General features: G+C 42.4%; 9 protein-coding genes across 11 annotated transcripts; 6 read left to right on the plus strand and 3 right to left on the minus strand.

The window, feature by feature from the left end:
- Positions 1-739: 739 nt before the first annotated feature.
- LOC125761882 (proteasome subunit alpha type-1-like) lies at positions 740-2,124 on the plus strand. The gene is made up of 2 exons (XM_049423439.1): positions 740-862; positions 1,003-2,124. Exons 1-2 carry the CDS (start codon positions 860-862, stop codon positions 1,828-1,830), a joined length of 831 nt encoding a protein of 276 aa, XP_049279396.1. The 5' UTR covers positions 740-859; the 3' UTR covers positions 1,831-2,124.
- Positions 2,125-3,029: 905 nt separating this feature from the next.
- LOC125761890 (60S ribosomal protein L23) lies at positions 3,030-4,112 on the minus strand. Its single transcript, XM_049423449.1, has 3 exons — positions 3,981-4,112; positions 3,506-3,717; positions 3,030-3,402 (listed from the first exon to the last, which is right to left on the minus strand). Exons 1-3 carry the CDS (start codon positions 3,991-3,993, stop codon positions 3,205-3,207), a joined length of 423 nt encoding a protein of 140 aa, XP_049279406.1. The 5' UTR covers positions 3,994-4,112; the 3' UTR covers positions 3,030-3,204.
- Positions 4,113-4,352: 240 nt separating this feature from the next.
- LOC125761857 (coatomer subunit alpha) lies at positions 4,353-8,642 on the plus strand. The gene is made up of 2 exons (XM_049423404.1): positions 4,353-4,618; positions 4,693-8,642. The coding sequence occupies exons 1-2, from the start codon at positions 4,539-4,541 to the stop codon at positions 8,306-8,308; spliced, it is 3,696 nt and encodes a 1,231-aa protein (XP_049279361.1). The 5' UTR covers positions 4,353-4,538; the 3' UTR covers positions 8,309-8,642.
- An 89-nt stretch (positions 8,643-8,731) lies between these two features.
- Positions 8,732-10,052, plus strand: LOC125761881 (dihydrodiol dehydrogenase 3-like). Its single transcript, XM_049423438.1, has 2 exons — positions 8,732-9,662; positions 9,749-10,052. The coding sequence occupies exons 1-2, from the start codon at positions 8,919-8,921 to the stop codon at positions 9,938-9,940; spliced, it is 936 nt and encodes a 311-aa protein (XP_049279395.1). The 5' UTR covers positions 8,732-8,918; the 3' UTR covers positions 9,941-10,052.
- Positions 10,053-10,159: 107 nt separating this feature from the next.
- LOC125761863 (solute carrier family 12 member 9) lies at positions 10,160-14,629 on the plus strand. 3 transcript variants are annotated; one of them, XM_049423417.1, is made up of 8 exons: positions 10,160-10,717; positions 10,807-11,250; positions 11,340-11,474; positions 11,554-13,165; positions 13,233-13,610; positions 13,675-13,753; positions 13,835-13,965; positions 14,048-14,629. In XM_049423417.1, exons 2-8 carry the CDS (start codon positions 10,965-10,967, stop codon positions 14,244-14,246), a joined length of 2,820 nt encoding a protein of 939 aa, XP_049279374.1. In that variant the 5' UTR covers positions 10,160-10,717; positions 10,807-10,964; the 3' UTR covers positions 14,247-14,629. The 3 variants fall into 3 exon arrangements, with proteins under 3 accessions (XP_049279374.1, XP_049279375.1, XP_049279376.1); XM_049423418.1 differs by having other exon boundaries at positions 10,812-11,250; XM_049423419.1 differs by having other exon boundaries at positions 10,160-10,398.
- A 268-nt stretch (positions 14,630-14,897) lies between these two features.
- Positions 14,898-15,729, minus strand: LOC125761889 (zinc finger matrin-type protein 5). The gene is made up of 3 exons (XM_049423448.1): positions 15,442-15,729; positions 15,243-15,380; positions 14,898-15,166 (listed from the first exon to the last, which is right to left on the minus strand). The coding sequence occupies exons 1-3, from the start codon at positions 15,566-15,568 to the stop codon at positions 14,973-14,975; spliced, it is 459 nt and encodes a 152-aa protein (XP_049279405.1). The 5' UTR covers positions 15,569-15,729; the 3' UTR covers positions 14,898-14,972.
- A 33-nt stretch (positions 15,730-15,762) lies between these two features.
- Positions 15,763-16,567, plus strand: LOC125761884 (exosome complex component RRP40). The gene has a single exon (XM_049423441.1). The coding sequence runs from the start codon at positions 15,837-15,839 to the stop codon at positions 16,545-16,547; it is 711 nt and encodes a 236-aa protein (XP_049279398.1). The 5' UTR covers positions 15,763-15,836; the 3' UTR covers positions 16,548-16,567.
- Positions 16,568-16,828: 261 nt separating this feature from the next.
- On the plus strand, positions 16,829-18,839 carry LOC125761880 (probable serine hydrolase). Its single transcript, XM_049423437.1, has 3 exons — positions 16,829-16,987; positions 17,076-17,147; positions 17,630-18,839. The coding sequence occupies exons 1-3, from the start codon at positions 16,963-16,965 to the stop codon at positions 18,472-18,474; spliced, it is 942 nt and encodes a 313-aa protein (XP_049279394.1). The 5' UTR covers positions 16,829-16,962; the 3' UTR covers positions 18,475-18,839.
- Positions 18,822-19,449, minus strand: LOC125761891 (uncharacterized). Its single transcript, XM_049423450.1, has 2 exons — positions 19,282-19,449; positions 18,822-19,208 (listed from the first exon to the last, which is right to left on the minus strand). The coding sequence occupies exons 1-2, from the start codon at positions 19,365-19,367 to the stop codon at positions 18,932-18,934; spliced, it is 363 nt and encodes a 120-aa protein (XP_049279407.1). The 5' UTR covers positions 19,368-19,449; the 3' UTR covers positions 18,822-18,931.
- Positions 19,450-20,309: the final 860 nt, after the last annotated feature.

The following is a 20,309-nucleotide window of genomic DNA, read 5'->3' on the forward strand; positions in this document are numbered from 1 at the left end:
ACATTTCTGGGGGGTTGGTTTTTGTGTTTACTCCAATCATAAAGTAAATTCCGATCTTCCTTTTCATCGTTTTTTGTACCGTGGACACATAAAATGATATTGGTGTGATTTCGTCTAACTCATTATCATCTTGTCCTGGTTAAAGAACCAAAATTTAAAATCTACAAACGATCAACGAAAACTATGTTGACTATATTTTAAACAATATTTAGCTCATAGACTTTGACAAGAGAAAAAATACTCAACAACGGTCACTAAAATAAATGTAATGGCAGATCATCTGATCAATCGATGGTACTGCACCGGGGCACGATTTACTGCATGAATTATTAACATTTGATTTCAAAATTGTCCCGTTAGTGTCTAACTTGTTGACCTGTTGTATCGTCTTCACCGTATACCTACTGGTTTCCTCGGCATATTTTTACTTTGGAGCCGAATAGTCAGCCCTAGAAGATGCATTTCTGGCTGATCCACCTTTGATATTCTAAAACGATTTGACATTCAGTATGCGATAGTATGGAATCATCTATACCTGAAAGCAACTAACATCCATTTCAAAGTTGTTAGGCGAATGAAGATTCACTATTTTATTCCTGTACGTTTGGGACATACGGTTTTCTTCTCTTGACTCGCAACACACAGAACGTTCGAATATAACGATGAAATCAAATTGTGAACGGCTGTTTGGTTGAAGGTTGCTATATTTAAATGTCAAAAGATTTTCAGCATTGTCATCTTGGATGGCCAAGAATTAACCTACAGTGATGTGTGGAAAAGCGGTTGTCATTTGTTGTGAAGCACCGAATTCGTGACAAAGCAATAATATTGTAATTGCAAAGAGAAACAGGCAAGAAAGATGGTAAGTTCGTGTTAATTTCACAAGTTAGTTAAAAACCACCTACAATCGATAGATGGAACATTCATTATGGCTTCCAGACATAAGATTTTGCAGTTTTCCACTCTGGTAACCTAACAAATTGATGTGCTTTAAATTTTAAGTTCCGCAACCAATACGACAGCGACGTGACGGTATGGAGCCCACAGGGCCGTCTACATCAGGTCGAGTACGCGATGGAGGCCGTAAAGCTTGGCTCTGCAACGGTGGGATTGAAAAACAAGGATTATGCCGTCTTAATTGCTCTGAAACGTGCTTCATCCGAGCTGTCGTCTCACCAAAAGAAGATCATTTCCATCGATGATCATCTTGGTCTTTCGTTCGCCGGTATCACGGCGGATGCCCGAATCCTCAGCCGTTATCTACGCCAGGAATGTCTGAACTACAAGTACTCGTACGATGCGTGTTATCCAGTAGGACGCTTGATTAGCAACCTTGGCAACAAGATGCAAGTCTGCACACAACGGTATGACCGGCGTCCGTACGGTGTTGGCCTACTCGTGATCGGTTACGATGATCAGGGTCCGCACATCTACCAAACATGCCCAAGCGCAAATTTCTTCGACTGCAAAGCAATGTCGATTGGATCCCGTTCTCAGAGTGCCCGTACGTATCTCGAGAAGCATCTGGCTACATTCCCAGATTGCACTAAAGACGAGCTCATTCGTCATGGGGTACAAGCGCTTCAGGATACACTGCCAAACGAGGTGGAGCTGAACAACAAGAATATATCGATCGCAATCGTGGGCAAGGGAGAAAACTTCCACGTCCTGGATGAGCAAGAGAACGATAAATATTTGAGTAACATAGTTCGTCGTGGTGGTGGTGCTGCTGAGGCATCCTCCAGTGGCCAACCACCGCGTGATGATGGCGACGATCAGCCCCCAAACGTACCAGCGGATCCGATTCCGGTAGTGGCCATGGAAACGTAAATGAATCGCATCCGCAAGTAAAGGAGTCGTATGATAAGGAACCTTCATCAGCGTTTCCAGAACTTCGCTACGACTTTTACCCGACCTGGAATGTGGCTTTGAATTTCAAAAACTGAAGGGTGGGAGTTTGAGGTGTCGCGTCATTTCAAACTCCCACCCTGTATCGGCGTTCCAGATTACAAAAACACTCCCACTGGGTGATGGTCTCTACTACGAATTGTATTTTCAATAAACACAGAAACGGATGTTCATTCTCGTTTGCTCAATGTGCACCGTGTCAATATATTAACGATATATTATGTGCTGCAGTTACTTAATACTTTGGTGGGCTGGAGCTATCACCAGGATGACTTGTTTCGCGAGGAGATATCACTAATGGCTTAATGATGTAGAATCCTACGTGCAAACTAACGATGGTTCCAACCAGTAGTTTCAACAAAGATTTTCGATCCATTTCTGTTGCTTTCGGTTGCGGGCGGAATGAATATTATTGCTTGTGCAAGCTACCCGTAGAATATGCACTTTCGTACTTGTACCGGCAACTTTCTTATGATTTTTTGACAGCTGATACTAACGTTTAGCCGAAGCAAAAACACTGACGCACACAAATATGGCAGATGGGCCTGGGCAGTTGAAATTGGTATAAAAATGAATATTATTTGCGTATTTCTAGAGAGTATCTTAATTTCTTTGCATCAGAGGCTGCAGTAAATTGGCGGTGGTTTGCATGTTGAATATTGAAATTTGAATAAGCAAAATTTGCCGTAGAATGAAACTTCACTTGATTTAATGCGTTTGTTATGTTTCTCATATTTTCGTTTGCGCAGCTGTGACCAATGTTTCTTTATTCGTTGGTACGTAGGTAATCTTCTAACGATATAACTACCGTGAACCTGAACGTGGGTTGGTGTTCCTCTGGGTTGCAGTCTACATTACCGGTGAAAATTTCATACAGTTGCCTGTTATAAAAGGAATATCAATCTGGTCAGAAACAACATGAACACGGCGCAAGGTATGATTAGAAGGCGCTTTGTCCAGTACCATATACACAACCTAGTTACCGAAAAAAAAAATCTAAACAATGCACCATTCATGAATCGATCTATGCCACATACTCGCACAAATCGATTAATTTCTATCGATATAGCGAATTCCCTTAATTCAGCACACTATAAACACACAAAACACATCGAAAAGAATTTGGGTTCCAATGTGTTTTATATTTGCTTTCGCGGTTCTTGAACTGATGATGCTTCAATCACCGAGCAACGTTGGATGTTTCACTGAAGACATTTGAAACATAACAAACTCTCCGGCATTCGGTACTTTATGCTGTTGTTGGTTAGCAAATTTTCTCACTGTGCGCAGCTTTCCTTAAGCTATCGAGCCGGCATTGGATGCGATACGAGGCCACAGGTCAGCGCATTCTTTCGCAACGGGTCCAGTGATAGCAGAGCCTTTCATTTCACCCTTATTGTTCACTATCACTCCAGCGTTGTCCTCAAAATACAGGAAAACTCCATCTCGCCTACGGAACGGTTTGCGCTGCCGAATCACGACGGCCGGCATTACCTACAAATGGAAAATGTCATGTTAATACCTTTCACTCTGAAGTGTTTCAATACAATACAACATATACACATTTCTTGCAATCAAAACATTGTTACAAACTCACCTTTTTACGCAGCTCTGGCTTTCCCTTCTTCACCGTTGCTACGAACATGTCACCGACTCCTGCAGCCGGCAGACGGTTCAAACGACCGCGGATGCCGTGGACAGCAATGACATACAGGTTCTTGGCACCCGTGTTGTCAGCGCAATTGATGACGGCGCCAACCGGTAGACCGAGCGAGATGCGGAATTTTCCTCCCGCGGATCCTCCACGTCCTGTAGGCGAAAGTAATCAACAAACACATCATTAGCTATTCGTCAACTTTTTTATCACCAACCGCCAGAATGGTGTACTCCGGACATCCAACCACCGCATTCACTACTCAGTTCGCATCGGTTTGCTTTGGTCAAACACGCCTCTAGACCTGTCTGTTACCACAATAATAACTGCGTTTTGCACATGGTTCAACGTCACGGGACACTGCAGCAGTATCGAAACACCTCTGGGAACACTCAGTACTGATAGTAGCGCAAATTACCTCTCTTCGACATTGTTTAAGTCTGCAGCAAAATTAAGTGTGTCTTTCACACAAATTCGATTGCCGGAAAAAGAACGCAAGACAGCCACGATTGACATCTAGTTGACTTCCGCTATTGGAAATGACAAACGGAGCAAGAAAATTTCATCCGTACGAAATATTTTCAAACACGTTGTTGTTATCGTAGATAATCATGGTGAAAAAAGAATTGGACTTTATTCATAATCATTTGCCAAATATTGAGGAAATCAATATTACAACAAAAATGAAATAAAATCTGCGAAAGAAAATTATGTAGGTACCAAAACTGTGTAATTTTGATCATCAATTTATATATGGTACTTGGGCAACTATTGACATCGGTGACAGGTTGACGTGTCATATAAAAAATATATAAAAAAAACTTTTCAACAAAAAGATAGCCAGTCGGATTCAATAGCGAGATTTCGAACGAAATAATCATAGATTCACAAGCTGATTCTAGAAAATTGTGTGTCGTCGAATATTTCGAGCGAGTGTTGTGTCTACTAAGGTTTACCAGCACAGTAAAGCCACGGCATGTTGACTAATTTTGAAACCAAATCGGCCCGTGTGAAAGGCTTGTCGTTTCACCCTAAACGCCCATGGATTTTGGCCAGGTACACCATTAGCGATTCCTTGGCTTGTTTTTGGATTTGATGCAATACTAACGATTGCCTGTTCCTGATTTCAGTTTGCACAGCGGCGTTATTCAGCTGTGGGACTATCGCATAAGCACACTGATTGAAAAGTTCGATGAACACGATGGCCCGGTACGTGGCATCGCGTTTCACAATCAGCAACCCCTGTTCGTCTCTGGTGGCGACGATTTCAAGATTAAGGTTTGGAACTACAAACAGCGCCGGTGCATTTTTACGCTGCTGGGTCATTTAGATTATGTTCGAACCACTGTGTTTCATCACGAGTATCCGTGGATTCTGAGCGCATCGGATGATCAAACCATTCGTATCTGGAACTGGCAGTCACGGTCGTGCATTTGTGTGCTGACCGGTCATAACCACTACGTTATGTGCGCTCAGTTCCATCCGAGCGATGAAGACATCATAGTGTCGGCATCGTTGGATCAAACCGTGCGCATCTGGGATATTTCTGGACTACGGAAGAAAAATGTTGCTCCGGGACCCACAGGTTTGGATGACCACATGAAGAACCCTGGCGCAACGGACCTTTTCGGGCAAGCAGATGCAGTGGTAAAACACGTCCTGGAAGGTCACGATCGGGGAGTAAACTGGGCCAGTTTCCATCCCTCGTTGCCATTGATCGTATCCGGTGCGGATGACCGACAGGTGAAGCTGTGGCGCATGAACGAATACAAGGCATGGGAAGTGGATACGTGCCGTGGGCACTACTACAACGTCTCTTGTGTGTTGTTCCATCCACGAGCGGATCTAATCATTTCGAACAGCGAAGATCGCAGCATACGTGTGTGGGATATGACCAAGCGTCAATGCATTCATACGTTCCGGCGTGAAAATGAACGCTTCTGGATATTGGCAGCGCATCCAAATCTGAACTTATTCGCAGCCGGCCATGATTCCGGCACAATTGTATTCAAGCTCGAACGCGAGCGTCCAGCGTATGCAGTGTACGGAAACTGCTTGTACTATGTGAAGGAACGCTTCCTTCGTGAGCTTGATTTCAACACGAATACGGACTCGGTTGTGATGACTATACGCGGTGGAGGCAAAACGCCGGTTTACAGCATGTCGTACAATCCAGCGCTAAATGCTGTGCTACTCTGCACACGAACCTCCAACTTGGAAAATAGCACTTACGATCTGTACAGCATACCACAAAAAGACAGCGGATCGCAGAACAAAGAAACCGACAGCAAACGTTCGTCGGGTGTAACGGCTGTCTGGGTGGCACGAAATCGGTTTGCAGTTCTGGATCGCGCCAATCAGTTGGTGATAAAAAATTTCAAAAACGAAGTAACTAAAAAGATACAAACACCCGTTTGTGACGAGATATTCTACGCTGGCACGGGTATGTTGCTTCTGCGCGAACCGGAACATGTGACTCTTTTCGATGTACAGCAGCTTCGCTCTCTGGCTCAGGTAAAGATTGCCAAGTGCAAGTACGTCGTCTGGTCCACCGACATGAACAATGTGGCACTGTTGGCTAAGCATACGCTTAACATTTGCAATCGACGTTTAGATTTGCTTTGCTCCATTCATGAAAGTGCAAGAATTAAGTCCGGAGCGTGGGACGAATCGGGAGTGTTCATTTACACCACGTCGAATCACATCAAGTACGCGATCAATAACGGCGATCATGGCATCATTCGAACGCTCGATCTTCCGATTTACATTACCCGAGTTAAGAACAGTCAGGTGTTCTGTCTGGATCGAGAGTGTCGTACCCGTTTACTTACGATCGACACGACGGAGTACAAGTTTAAGATGGCGTTAATCGACCGGAAGTATGAAGAGGTGCTTCACATGGTGCGTAATGCTCGACTGGTGGGACAAAGTATTATTGCGTACTTGCAACAGAAAGGATACCCTGAGGTGGCGCTGCATTTCGTGAAGGATGAAAAAACGCGCTTTGGGCTTGCACTTGAATGCGGCAACATTGAGATAGCCTTGGAAGCGGCCAAAGCCATGGACGATAAGCAGTGCTGGGAGCGTTTGGCCCAGAGCGCTCTAATGCAAGGAAATCACCAGGTGGTGGAAATGTGCTATCAACGCACAAAGAATTTTGACAAGCTGTCCTTCCTGTATTTGATAACGGGAAATCTGGATAAATTGAAGAAGATGAACAAAATTGCTGAAATACGCAAGGATGTTTCGGCCCAGTACCAGGGAGCACTGCTGCTTGGGGACGTTGCGGAGCGAGTATCGATACTGAAAAACTGTAAGCAAACATCGCTTGCTTACCTGACTGCGAAGACTCATGGCCTGGAGGAGGATGCTGCGCAGATGGCCGAAGAGTTTGCTGCTGAAGGCAAAGATTTGCCGGAAGTGTTGAATGATGCCAAATTCCTACGGCCTCCTGTACCAATACAGCAGGCTGAAAGTAATTGGCCGCTTTTGACAGTTTCGAAGGGATTTTTCGAAGGAACTATGATGTCGCGTGGCGCAACCACCGTTCATCAGGCTCTAGCTCCGACGGAAATGGTAGCCGAGGCAGCTGAAGAGGAAGATGGATGGGGTGTGGATGATGACTTGCATGACGCTGACCGGTATGAGGATGCGAAGGACGACGACGAGGCTAAACCCGGTGAAGGCGGAGAAGGTGCTGGTTGGGATGTGGGCGACGATGATCTGGAGCTCCCGGAGGAATTGATATCGAAAATTTCAGCATCAAATGCGGCCGGCAATAAGGGCTTTTTTGCCGCCCCACCAAAAGGGCATCTTCCTTCGCACTTTTGGACTATGAATTCGCAGCTTGCTGCTGATCATGTACGTGCTGGTTCGTACGATTCAGCCTGCCGCTTGCTAAACGATCAGGTTGGAGTCGTAAATTTCGCACCGTATAAAGAACTCTTCATGGAATCGTACGTAGCATCTAAAACGTCCTACAGCAGTTTACCACATGTCACATCGCTTTCTGCACACCCCAATCGCAACTGGAAGGAGTTGAATCCTAAAAATTGCCACCCTACGCTTGCCTTCAAGTTAAACGATCTCGTTCAAAACCTGCAAGCTTGCTACCAGCTAACGACAACCGGCAAATTTGTGGAAGCAATCGAAAAACTGCAAAACGTCATTCTCTGCATACCGCTACTGGTTGTGGAAACACGACAGGAAATAGCCGAAGCGCAACAGTTGCTCACAATATGCCGCGAGTACGTTGTAGGGCTTCAGATGGAGACAGTGCGGAAAACACTTCCGAAAAACACACTCGATGAGCAAAAGCGTATCTGCGAGCTGGCTGCATACTTCACGCATGTAAATTTGCAACCGGTGCATCAAATTCTTACCTTGCGTACCGCATTGAATCTGTTCTTCAAGCTAAAGAACTATAAAACGGCTGCCTCGTTTGCCCGACGTTTGCTAGAGCTTGGCCCGCGTCCCGAAGTGGCACAGCAGGCTCGTAAAATTTTGCAAGCCTGTGAAATGAACGAAACGGACGAACATACACTACATTACGACGAGCACAATCCGTTCACGCTTTGTGCAGTTACGTATAAACCGATCTATCGCGGGAAACCGGAGGAAAAGTGTTCTTTATGCTCTGCCTCGTATCAGCCAGCGTATAAAGGTGTGACGTGTGCCGTTTGTAAGGTGGCTGAAGTGGGCAAAGATGTAATAGGTTTACGCATTAGTGCATCGCAGTTTAAGTAATGATAGTATTTCTACTACTTTCGGTGATATACCTACATATATGATTAAATTGTGCAATTCGTTTTCCGACTGTGGCTACGAATGGGTGCAGCAACAAAATGAGGCAAAATTTGATTTTCAACACTAACAAATCAAGTATCTTATGCATTTTACAATAATGTTTTGGAACGGTATCGTCCTACACTGCATGGTAGAACATTCCGGGAGGCGTGATTCGTTCGTTGAAACGATTGTAGACATTAATGAAATGGACAACATACGTCAACGAGAAAGGGATGAATTGTGAATGTTCTTTTGGAAATAAAGTATATCAATAAAAGTATAATCTTACTCACGAATGGAGTTGTGCTTTTCCACATGAGAAATGATATTTGGAATAGTTTAGATAAATCTCTTAAATATCTGTAAACGTAGATATCGTATAAGGGCATATTATGATATATTTTCCATACGATATTATTGTGTTTTTGTATTGAATCGTTTGTATCGTTGTATCGTTTGTATTGAATCGTGCTACATCTGTCACTTTCCTTCTTGATTTCTTTACATGCCATTAAGATCCGTGCAGGTAGTATAGTAAAGTGTGAATCTCTTGTCTTTAATTAAAACCATGGTACCTAAAACTAGCATCAGATTAAGTGATCAACAGTTGATAAGCTTACCGATGATCGGACTTGGTACGTACTCAATAACGGGTGCAGATGGAAAGGAAGCCATCAAGACAGCCATCGATTTGGGTTACCGAATGTTCGATACGGCAGTAGCGTATGGTAATGAAGCTATCGTTGGCGAAGCTATACGAGATAAAGTACGCGAATGCGAAAACTTGACACGTGAAGATTTTTTCGTCATCTCCAAATTGTGCGGCTCGTATCACCGGCCGGATCTAGTTGAAAAGTGCTGCAACATGTCCTTGGAACGTATTGGTTTGGATTACATCGATCTTTACTTGATGCACACACCTGTTGCACTGAAGTATGATGAGAAAATATGGACTGATGGAAAAATGCTGAGTCCAGTGGACGATAGTATCAGGCCAATAGACGCGTGGCTTGGGTTGGAAAAATGCTATCAGGAAGGAATTTGTCGCTCAATAGGGGTCTCTAACTTCAACGAACATCAGCTCAACGCTCTCATATTGGAGGGATCTATTGTGCCAGCAGTGAATCAGATTGAATGTTCGGTCGGCTTCAACCAAAAACAGTTGCAGCAATTTTGCCTAGAGCAACAAATTCTTGTCATGGGATACGCCCCATTGGGAAAGCAAAAGCTACCCTTCCTAACAAGTGAATGTATTAAACAAATTGCTTTGTCCGTGGGTAAAACTCCTGCCCAAGTCAGTTTGAGATATCTGGTGAGTAATGCTATGCTATTTGGTGAAAAATTTGGTTGGGCACATATCGGTCATTGCAGCCGCTTAATATAGTTTTATGATTTTAGATTGATGGCGGCGTTGTACCGATAGTAAAATCTAAAAATTATACCCGGCAGCAGGAGAACATGGATATATTCGATTTCAAGCTCGCTCGCCAACAAAATGAAGCATTGGATGCCATAACAGGGAATCAACGAGCTTGCAAGATGCATCGTTTAGCAGGAGCTAAACATTTTCCCTTTTCCAACGGTGCTTAGTATAGCGCATTTGCGATTACAAACATTCCACATCGGCAGATGATTTTAATGTCCATCTTAAAGTGTTCTTGTTCTACGATAGACTAAAGAAATAAAGTTAGTTATGAGAAAACAGCAGGTCAAAGGAATAAATTAAAAACACGTGTACGCCAACAGCATTTCGGCCGATTGATTTGAAAGAGTTGTAACTGTCAAATCAGATGAGGATATGTTTACAAACATTCATTTCAGTCGACTGATGCGCGCTTATGTTTATACTTCCGTATTCAAATGTGCCGTGTTTGATTTCGATGCATTTTCTTTTATTCGCCACTTTTTGCACTGCAGTTATGTTTTACGCTTCATCGGGTTCATTTCATTAGATAAAAACTAGCATAAAGTGCTATTTTTGGCCTACAATCATTGTAACCTCTTTTTTCGCGTGCAGCGGATGAGAGCAGACGATTTGATGGGCAGAAGTGAGTTTGTTGACATTCCATCTCATTACGCTTTGGATTGCATCCATAGCAAAGAATCAGTTTTCTCTGTGTAAATAAGTGTGTTAGCCAAGATCATCTACACGATAATAAGTACTGGTTGTAAATATTCCGACTGCAGCAGCAGGATCCGCTGTTTGAGATCGAATTTAGCACCATCAAAATATAGCGCAACATGTATTCTTCGTAAATGTTAACATAACAATGACTCAGTGATTCGAGCGACTTTCGTACAATTTTGAGCTATGATTTGTTTAGTAATTGATTTGTGCTAATTGCAGTGAAACTGAACGCTCGCAAAGTATGTTGGTCAACAAGATAACATGTGAAATCCTTTGTGTACTAGATGCAAATCGTTCGCTCTCTGTACGTGCTTTGTTTCCGTTTCAGAACAGCTGTTCCTGCAACCAGTCCTCCTCCATCAAACTTGCAGGTGCTGCTGCTCATTGAATTGAACTGTATGATTCGTTTTTAAAGCACAAATCTCGTTCGAGTATCGTTTACGCTGAAGTTGTGCAGATATTTCGTTTTCGAAAACAGTGAACAGAATGATCGCACAAAACAATGCACGAAGCACCAACAACGATCCCGTAGAATCGTCTGAATCGTACCCAATTACGGGAGGATCCAATGGTGCTGGAACGTCTCGATTGTTTAGACAGTTCGGGAGCTTGTTTTCTTCACCCGCGGCTACGACTGATCCGGCCGGATACGTGGAGTTCGGTAGCATTTCCGACCCAGCGGCCAGTTCGGGTCGCACGTTGGGAACATTTGCTGGCGTATTTTGTCCTGTAGCTTTGTCCATGTTTAGTGCGCTAGTATTTATTCGAGTTGGTGAGTGATAATTTAATATAACTTTTTCTACTGCACCCATCTCATATGAGTCGTTTGTGTACGATAATGCCGTTATGATTCGTTCGCAGGTTTCATCGTAGGCAATGCTGGTCTCTACGTTACATTGCTACAGTTTATCATCGCTTACGTCATTTTGCTTTTCACCGTTTCTTCCGTATGTGCAATTTCGACAAACGGCGCCGTTGAGGGTGGTGGCGTATATTGTAAGTATACGCCCACACGAATAGAGTGACGCATTGTTAAACATGTTTGTTTTGTATGGTTTATTTCTTTTTCTTTTAGTTATGATAAGTCGCACACTTGGACCGGAATTTGGCGGTTCTATCGGAACGCTGTTTTTTCTGGCGAATGTAGTAGGCTGTGGATTGGCGATATCTGGATGTGCGGAAGGCATTATACAAAACTTTGGCCCTTCGGATGGTGTCGGCAGTGGCACAATTCCTGACGGTCGCTGGTGGCGTTTTCTGTACTGCAGCTCGCTTAATACACTGATGCTGATTGTCGTGCTAATTGGTGCGGAAATGTTTGCCAAAACGTCCATGATGATTCTGGGTGTTGTGGTCATTTGTTTACTGTCGACATACATCAGCTTCCTTACCCAGGGCCCGATGGATGTAAGCATACCGCACGAGAATAATTTGGTGAACTTCACTACAGCCCGCTACACTGGCCTGCAGGCGGACACACTCTGGTCCAATCTGCACGCAAATTATACGAAAGATTACACCTCGAACGGAAATCAGGTGAATTTTGCCGTAGTATTCGGAGTGCTGTTTTCGGGTGTTACTGGCATAATGGCCGGAGCAAACATGTCGGGAGAGTTAAAAAATCCCTCGAAAAGCATTCCCGCGGGCACGCTGTCGGCCGTGCTCTTTACTTTCCTGTGCTACATGGCATTGTCCATACTGATAGCGGCCACCACTACGAGTACATTGTTGCAAAATAATTTTCTATTTCTTGGCCCAATCAATCTTTGGCCAACATTTGTAACGATCGGAATTTTGACGGCAACTTTTTCTACTGGCCTCAGCAATTTGATTGGTGCTAGCCGCGTCATGGAAGCGCTCGCAAAGGATCGCGTTTTTGGGCCACTGATGAGCTTCGTCATTAAGGGCACATACAAGAATAATCCCATTGCCGCCGTAATCGCGAGCTGGGTTCTGGTGGAAACAATCCTGCTGATCGGTTCGCTTAACACGATTGCACAAATCAATTCGGTGTTGTTTATGCTTTCCTATCTGGCGACCAACTTGGCGTGCTTAGGCATCGAGATTACGGGAGCACCCAATTTCCGTCCGACGTACAAGTATTTTTCGTGGCATACCGCATTTATTGGTCTGCTCGGGACCGCAATTATGATGTTTGTGATAAACTCCATCTATGCGTTGTCTAGTATTATATTATGCCTTTTGCTCGTGATTGCGTTGCACCTGTTTTCTCCGGCATGTCAAGGCGCACAGTGGGGCTCCATTTCGCAGGCGCTGATGTTCCACCAGGTTCGCAAATATTTGCTGATGTTAGATTCCAGAAAGGATCATGTGAAGTTTTGGCGCCCTCAAATGTTGCTTCTGGTGTCTAGTCCACGATCCTGTTGTCCACTGATACATTTCGTAAACGATATGAAAAAGGGTGGTTCGTATGTGATCGGTCACGTGAAGGTAGGCGAATTTACGGATAATGATTCGTCGAATGATCCCACGATAGAGGAATATACACAATGGCTTTCGTTAGTGGACCACATGAAGGTGAAGGCATTTGTTGAGCTAACGCTATCGAAAAGTGTGCGAGAAGGTATACAGCATTTAATACGAATCTCCGGCATGGGAGCAATGAAACCGAATACCACCATTCTCGGTTTCTACGATGAAGAACAATCGAGAGATTTCTTTGAGTAGTAAGTCTCCCAAAAAGCCTGCCGATCGTTCAATGATTAAAGCTATTTTTCTCATTACTCGTTCCAGTGAGGATTCACCGTACAAAACGAACGAGTTTGACGGCAATGGCATAAAGCTGTTCCCGTACCGCAAGAGCGGTGAATCAAAATCGCTCGGAGTTGTCGAATACGTGCGCATTATCGACGATGTGCTAAGGATGAGAAAGAATTTGTGCCTGTGTCGTCACTTTCATCGATTGGACAAGCAAATGATTGCGCGCAATAATCACATCCGCTACATTGATGTGTGGCCGGTGAACATTTTCGAACCGAAGAACGAAGACCCGTTCGATGTAGTGTCACAATTTATGATGCAGTTGGCGTGCATCATCAAAATGTTACCCATCTGGAAGAAGCTCGAGTTGCGTGTGTTCCTTTGCGAGTCTGAAACCGTGTCGGAGAATAGGTAAGATTTTTGTACAATGAAACATAAATTACTTGTAATTGAACGTACAATGTGCCCTTTCCAGTGCTGCTTTCGAACGTCCTGCAGAACATAGACTTGATCAGCGATTGAAGTTGTTGAGAATTTCAGCATCAATCCATAAGGTAGGACCGGCAATGGCAAGGCACCCTTTCCCTTGCGGGCTAACGAACTAATATTTGGTACGCTGTTGTGATCGTTTGCAGATTCCCGAATGGAACAAAGACATTGATTTTGCGAAACATCGGAATATTCTCAAGCAGTTTACGGGTAACAGTGATAGTAACCAGATGATGGCAGAAGAAAACATCAATCGGTCGAAATTGTACATGCAAAGGTATGTTTAAATGTTTTTTTTTCTATATTTTTGTTTAAATGCATTATATTAATGATGTCGTTGATGCCCCAAATCGCCCTAGAATTAATCAAATTATTCGAGATCGATCCAACGCAACGGCTGTGACTTTCATGTATCTTCCAACGCCCCCAGCTACATCATCCGTTGACTACAAGGAAAAGTGTCACCATTATCTCGATCTATTGACAGAGCTTACTTTCGATCTTCCACCCACTATACTGGTGCATGGCATTGATGCTGTGACTTCAACCACTCTGTAGGCATAAGGGTAAGAGATCGTAAAACAATGATCGTGTCCATCTCCTCTCATATAGAGATTGATCTGTTATACTACATGTTTTGTTTTCTATAAATGTCGCTAAGAGTGGTCATTTCAAGAATGATACGATACACAATTATTAAATATAAAAAGAGAAAACATGTATGTGAGGAAAGCAATTTTTAGGTGTAATTAGAAACTGATCTATGCATACATTCAGCAAACAGATATATGATACGCATTGTGGTATACAAGAATATGCAGAGCAATTCCATTTTTTTTCTTGTAATTGAGTTAAATTATTTTAAAATAATTATTTCTATAGCATAAGCATAGAGCATATATTGTACATGAACATGCAATAAAGCTGTCCACTGATAGTAATTTTTTAGTGCATCTCATATCAATTCATATACAGATATCCATTTATTTTGTTACAAGTTTTCAAATAATTTCTATGAAGAAAATGGTTTGAAAAATTGCAGAAGTTCAATTGTAGAAAATGCAAACAGAAATAAAGATATTTATAAATGTATTTTAATAAAATACTGGTGTTCATTTATACATTTAAATTTGTTTAAAAATAAGTTAACAAATGAGAGATTTTTCGTAGTTTGTAAGCTTTTGTATGTGAAACAATAGATTCGATGCATTGACGGTCAAATTTGATTACGAAAAGAATATTCTTTTATTTTAGTTGATCGCACTGTTTTTTGCGGGATGTTTTTTAACGCCCACAAATAGGATTAAAACTGGACGTTAAACTGGAGCTTTCCAATCTACACATGGAAGGTGGTAATGTTTCCGCTGCAGTTCGATCGAACCGTTTTTGAATGAATAGTTCTGATCGTGCTTTTACGTTCCGCATATATTTGCGTAACCGTTCTGATAGTTTCTGTCGAACTAACTGTTTCCGTTTAACTGAAAAAAGAAAAAATGAAAAGAATTTCATAATTTGTTTCATGGCTACGGCCCTCTTTATTATAGAGGAACGTACCAAGTAGTTCCATGTCCCAAATTTGTTCCGGCGTGTAATGACGAAATCTACAAAGTACCCCAAATGTGCATTCGCTGCCGTCTTTCAACGAACGGCATGGTGCTTTATGTTTGATCTCTGAAAGAATCTGCTCTATATCTGTGAAAAGCGGAAAAGGTTTTAAATTACAAGGACAGATGAAACCGATGTTCGAACATACCTTTAAATTGCTGAAAGTATTCTGCCTTGGCTCGAAGGTGCGGGAGACCTACATTATGTTGTTTGATAATGCTGTAATCGTTTTGTATTCTTTTGTCGCAGTAATCACAGTAATATTTTCGTCCCATGACCAAAGCATCGATTGTAACAATGTATTCTAACTTATCACACCAGTACGCTATCTAGAAAAGAGGTTTCTGATTGTAATTAAAATCAGTTTATTTTCGCTAAAAATTGTTTATGTGGTTTTTCAACAACATTGCGGGTAAAAGAGATGGTTGGCGAATGTTGTTTCATGTGTCATGTAGCTGTCAGTGTAATGTAAATAAACAACACGCTGACCGGCTAGTTTTGATCGGCTCGTGAAGATTTGTACCGTAGCAATAATTGAAGACGATGGATAATACCAATCGAACTGTGCTAGCTGGCGATATCATTGTCGAACCGACGGACATGATGCAGACAAACAAGAAAGTAATTCTTGGCCCGGGGTTACGCATCGAGAAGGACACCGTGCGGGCTAGCAAGTGCGGACAGCTGAAGATGAAACATCCCAACACGTTCTGGATTGATGCATACCAGCGACGCTATGTGCCGAATCGTGGAGAGTTGGTCATTGGTGTGGTGATGGCCAAAGCGGGAGATATATTTCGTCTAGATATTGGCAGTTGCGAGACTGCCTCGTTATCGTACATGGCTTTCGAAGGTGCAACGAAGAAAAACCGACCGGACGTGAACGTTGGTGATATTGTGTATGCCCGGCTGCTTATTGCTCACCCTGACGTTGAACCAGAGCTGGTGTGCGTAGACTCCCATGGCAAGAAAGGTAAATTGGGTGTGCTACATGAAGGATTCATGATATGCTGCAGTCTGAATCTGATACGAAAGATATTGAACCCGAAATGCACTTTCCTGGCTTTACTGGCAAAGGAACTGCCGTTTGAAATAGCAGCGGGCATGAATGGACGCATTTGGATTCGAGGAAGAACGATTAAAGAAACTATCGGTGTAGGAAACGCTATTTTGGCCTTAGAATATTTACCGAACGATCGCATACATGAACTATGTGACGATATAGGTGCATATGTGTCTGGTTTTATGAAATAAAGGCAGTGAAAGTAAATGTATGAATGTTTTCGCTGTTGCAGAGCTTTGTTCCTTCTTGTTTTCATGAATAACAGCAGGTATGTTACGATAATTTCAACATTTCAAATGAAAGAAAACATACATGTTTACGTGTGAGGTGTGTGTAATCACCTTGGAAGTCACAATTGACGTGAATTTTCACTGACAGCAAGGTGTTTGTAGAGAAGGTGTCGCACAGCAACCAAAATTTACAATTAAAAAAAAAAACAGGCACACGCTGAGAAGCTTGTCATCAGCTGAGCGAGGATTGTGTACACGCACAACAGTGTTCGTTCAAAAGAAGTGCTAAACCAGACTGGCCGAAAAGCGAAACCGCTTCGTACATCCGATTTATATATTGCATAATAATTAATTGACTACACATTACGGCTCGAAAATGAGTGAAGCAATAACATCGAATGGTAAGCGAGATGACCAAAAAGAATTAGAGTTTTATAATGCATCCCAACAATAGTGAGAAAGTATGTGCATTATGTTTATTCTTTTAAGGTACCAGCTGTGGCCGAACGGTGCGCAGTATAGAGGAAATAGAAATTCCCGTTCCATGGGGTGTTGTTGCAGGTAAGGGTTAAGTGAGAGAAAGGGAGAGAAAACATGCGGCATTAAAAGCTAAGATCAAAGTTTGCATGAGATATGCTTGTTCATGCTTGACGTAATTGTTCCATAGTTTCGTCACGCTTTGGATGAATGGTGCAGCGGGGTCGTTAGCGTGGTGCTGTTAAGCCCGCCAGCTGATTAACTATGATAAGCTAAGCACCCATATGATAATACAATTGATGATGTCCGTAGAGCACACATTCCTAGAACATTTAGAACGATTGATACCAATACTGTACCACTCTAAGCTTATTTGCAAAACAAATGATCTAATTCTAATTCCTTTAGAACAGCTTTTTGCTGTTACCGCACAGAGTGCAGAGTGAAGGTTAAAAGTTCCTAATATTTTCATGGATTTAGGAAAGTAGTGCTAATATAAGAATTATGCTAGCAATATACGTGCTTCTTCGAAAACCGCATTTAATTTTAGTTTCTCTACTTTGCAGGCAAATGGTGGGGCTCACGAGTTAAACAACCCGTACTAGCAATACACGGTTGGCAGGATAATGCCGGTACATTCGATCGGCTTTGCCCTCTACTGCCTCCAGAGATTCCGATTTTGGCCATCGATCTACCAGGCCATGGCAAATCATCGCATTACCCGAAAGGAATGCACTACTTCATTTTCTGGGATGGAATCACACTCATCCGGCGCATAGTAAAATATTACGGGTGGACAAAATTAACTCTACTGGGACATTCGTTGGGTGGTGCGTTGAGCTTCATGTACGCTGCTAGTTTTCCAGATGAGGTAGACCGATTCATTAGTATCGATATTGCTGGGCCAACTGTGCGCGATCACCATAAAACGGCTGCCAGTACAGGAGACTGTATTGACAAGTTTTTGCACTACGAAACGTTACCGGAATCGAAAATGCCCTGCTACGGGTACGAAGAAATGATCGATCTAGTGTTAGCCGCTTATGATGGTTCGGTAGATTACGATTCGGTCGAAGTGCTGATGCGGCGAGGTATGGCTTTAGCACCGGCACATTTCAACAAGGAAGGATATCACTTTGCCAGGGATCTTAGATTAAAAGTAGCCCTTTTAGGTATGTTTTCGATGGAACAGGTGCTAGCATACGCGGAACGTATAAAATGTAAGGTACTAAATATTCGTGGCGACCCCGGAATGAACTTCGATAATCCTGAAGTGTACGCGAACGTGATGGAAGTGTTGAAGCGAACGGCTTCGAAAGTAGTGTATTATGAAATTGCTGGATCGCATCATTTGCATCTAGTGACGCCCGATAGAGTATCGAAGCAGATTAGCGAATTCCTGTTAGAATAATTTCATAGCACTGGTGGATATAATAGGCTACAATTGTTATAAAACTATATACATACACCAACAAGCAAACATAGAAAAAAAAACACACACACAGATGAAATATCAATCTCCGCTTTTCAAAACATTCAAGGGATAGAATTTGTCAGTCGTTTTAAACGATCTGTTTAACATACTCCTAGATGTTAGTTTAGTAATTTTATTTCATTCCCTGCACAATGGCCACATCATTTGTTAATGGTTCATTATGTTTAGCTTTTAGCAGTAATGGGTGAAAGGGACGATTATGCTTACGGAAGAAATGTTTTTGAAACATTTGAGGTTGCATAAGAAATAAAAGATAAGTTACATTTTGATTTTTCATTCATCATACATTAGTTTATTTGCAAAAACACAAAGTTCAAAGACGACAACGAACAATTTGCGACCTGTGTTGGGTTTTTGTAGGATTACAACTTTACTAAACATACGTGGGACCGTAAACTTTTTTCGTACTGCATGGAACGAGAGATGTTTCTTTCAGATAATTTCCAATCGCCTTTTGAAGAATAGCTTCCAGCGGACTAAATGTAGCACGGGACCGCAGTCTTGCTTTGGAAATTTCTAATGATTTCAACAGCTCATAATTTCTACGTCTTGCTGTTTCCAACAAGAAATGGACGGCTTCCGCTTTGTTAGAGTGCATCTTTTTATTACACTTCACCTCATTAGGATCAAGGGTAAGTTCTTGTTTTATCCTTAGAAAAAAGAAAACAACATAACGTCATACATTTTTGTTGTTGCACGTGTGCCACGTGTTTAGCAACTTACACTGCTTCAAGCTTCTCCTCTAACTCCAACTCCAGTGCAGCATATTTATCATTTATATCACCAATAAAATCTAAATCTTTTACCATGATTGTAAAGCAAAAATTCTATCGCGCAAATAAAGAATTGGTACGACCTAAAACTACCTATCGATCACAATGTTGTGTGTGGTGTTGAATATTGAAACAGTTGCCATGGCAATAGAAACACACATAGGGTTTGTGGTGTTTGTTTTGAATGTGTTCGGGTGTCAAAAGTTTCATATTTTTTGAACGCGTTTCACAGTGCCGGTCAAATAGTACAGCCGATAATGCTTTGCTTAACAATATTCCCGGCCACGGTTCAAACCTTGATTGATGCCTGTGTCTGATATTGTCGAGATTTTTTTTTTGAGTCGTAAATAGTTTAAGTCATAAATCGCCAATCATTACATAAGGTATACCCAGGGTAGACTTAAAACCCCGTGAATAGTTACGTATATTAATAAATCAGAAGATTCGATCTTCTTTACATTAGATATGTAATTTCGTCGGTTCTGATTTTAGTACTTAAACTGCTTGGGTACATGTTTGGATGACCTCGACCATGTTTTGTACCACGTATTTAACGGGGATGGATTGCATACAGTAGTAAGCATACCAAACTTGATCGCGAGTAGTCCCAAGTAGCCAAATTAATAAAAATGCAACCATAACGCTGCTTGCAGGCTGCTTAACGAAAAAACGAACCTTGCCCGAACCTTGGGGTCGTTTAAACTGCACACCGTACTCGATGGAACTATGGAGCTTGTTAGTGGTCGGTTAATGGTTCGTTATGGAACTATAAGGTCCATCAATAAGCACACAGTACTCGATGGAACTATGGGGCTTGTTATTGGTCGGTTAGTGGTTCACAATGGAACTACAAGGTTCAACAAGAAGCACACGGTACTCGATGGCATTTTGTTTACAATCCCATCGTTAATCTGTCAAATGTCGGCATCGCAAAACGACGCCATGTGCTCCGAAAAGTGAACTTTAATAATGCAATGT

This window comes from Anopheles funestus, chromosome 2RL (genome assembly GCF_943734845.2).
Source record: "Anopheles funestus chromosome 2RL, idAnoFuneDA-416_04, whole genome shotgun sequence".
Taxonomy (NCBI): Eukaryota; Metazoa; Arthropoda; class Insecta; order Diptera; family Culicidae; genus Anopheles; species Anopheles funestus.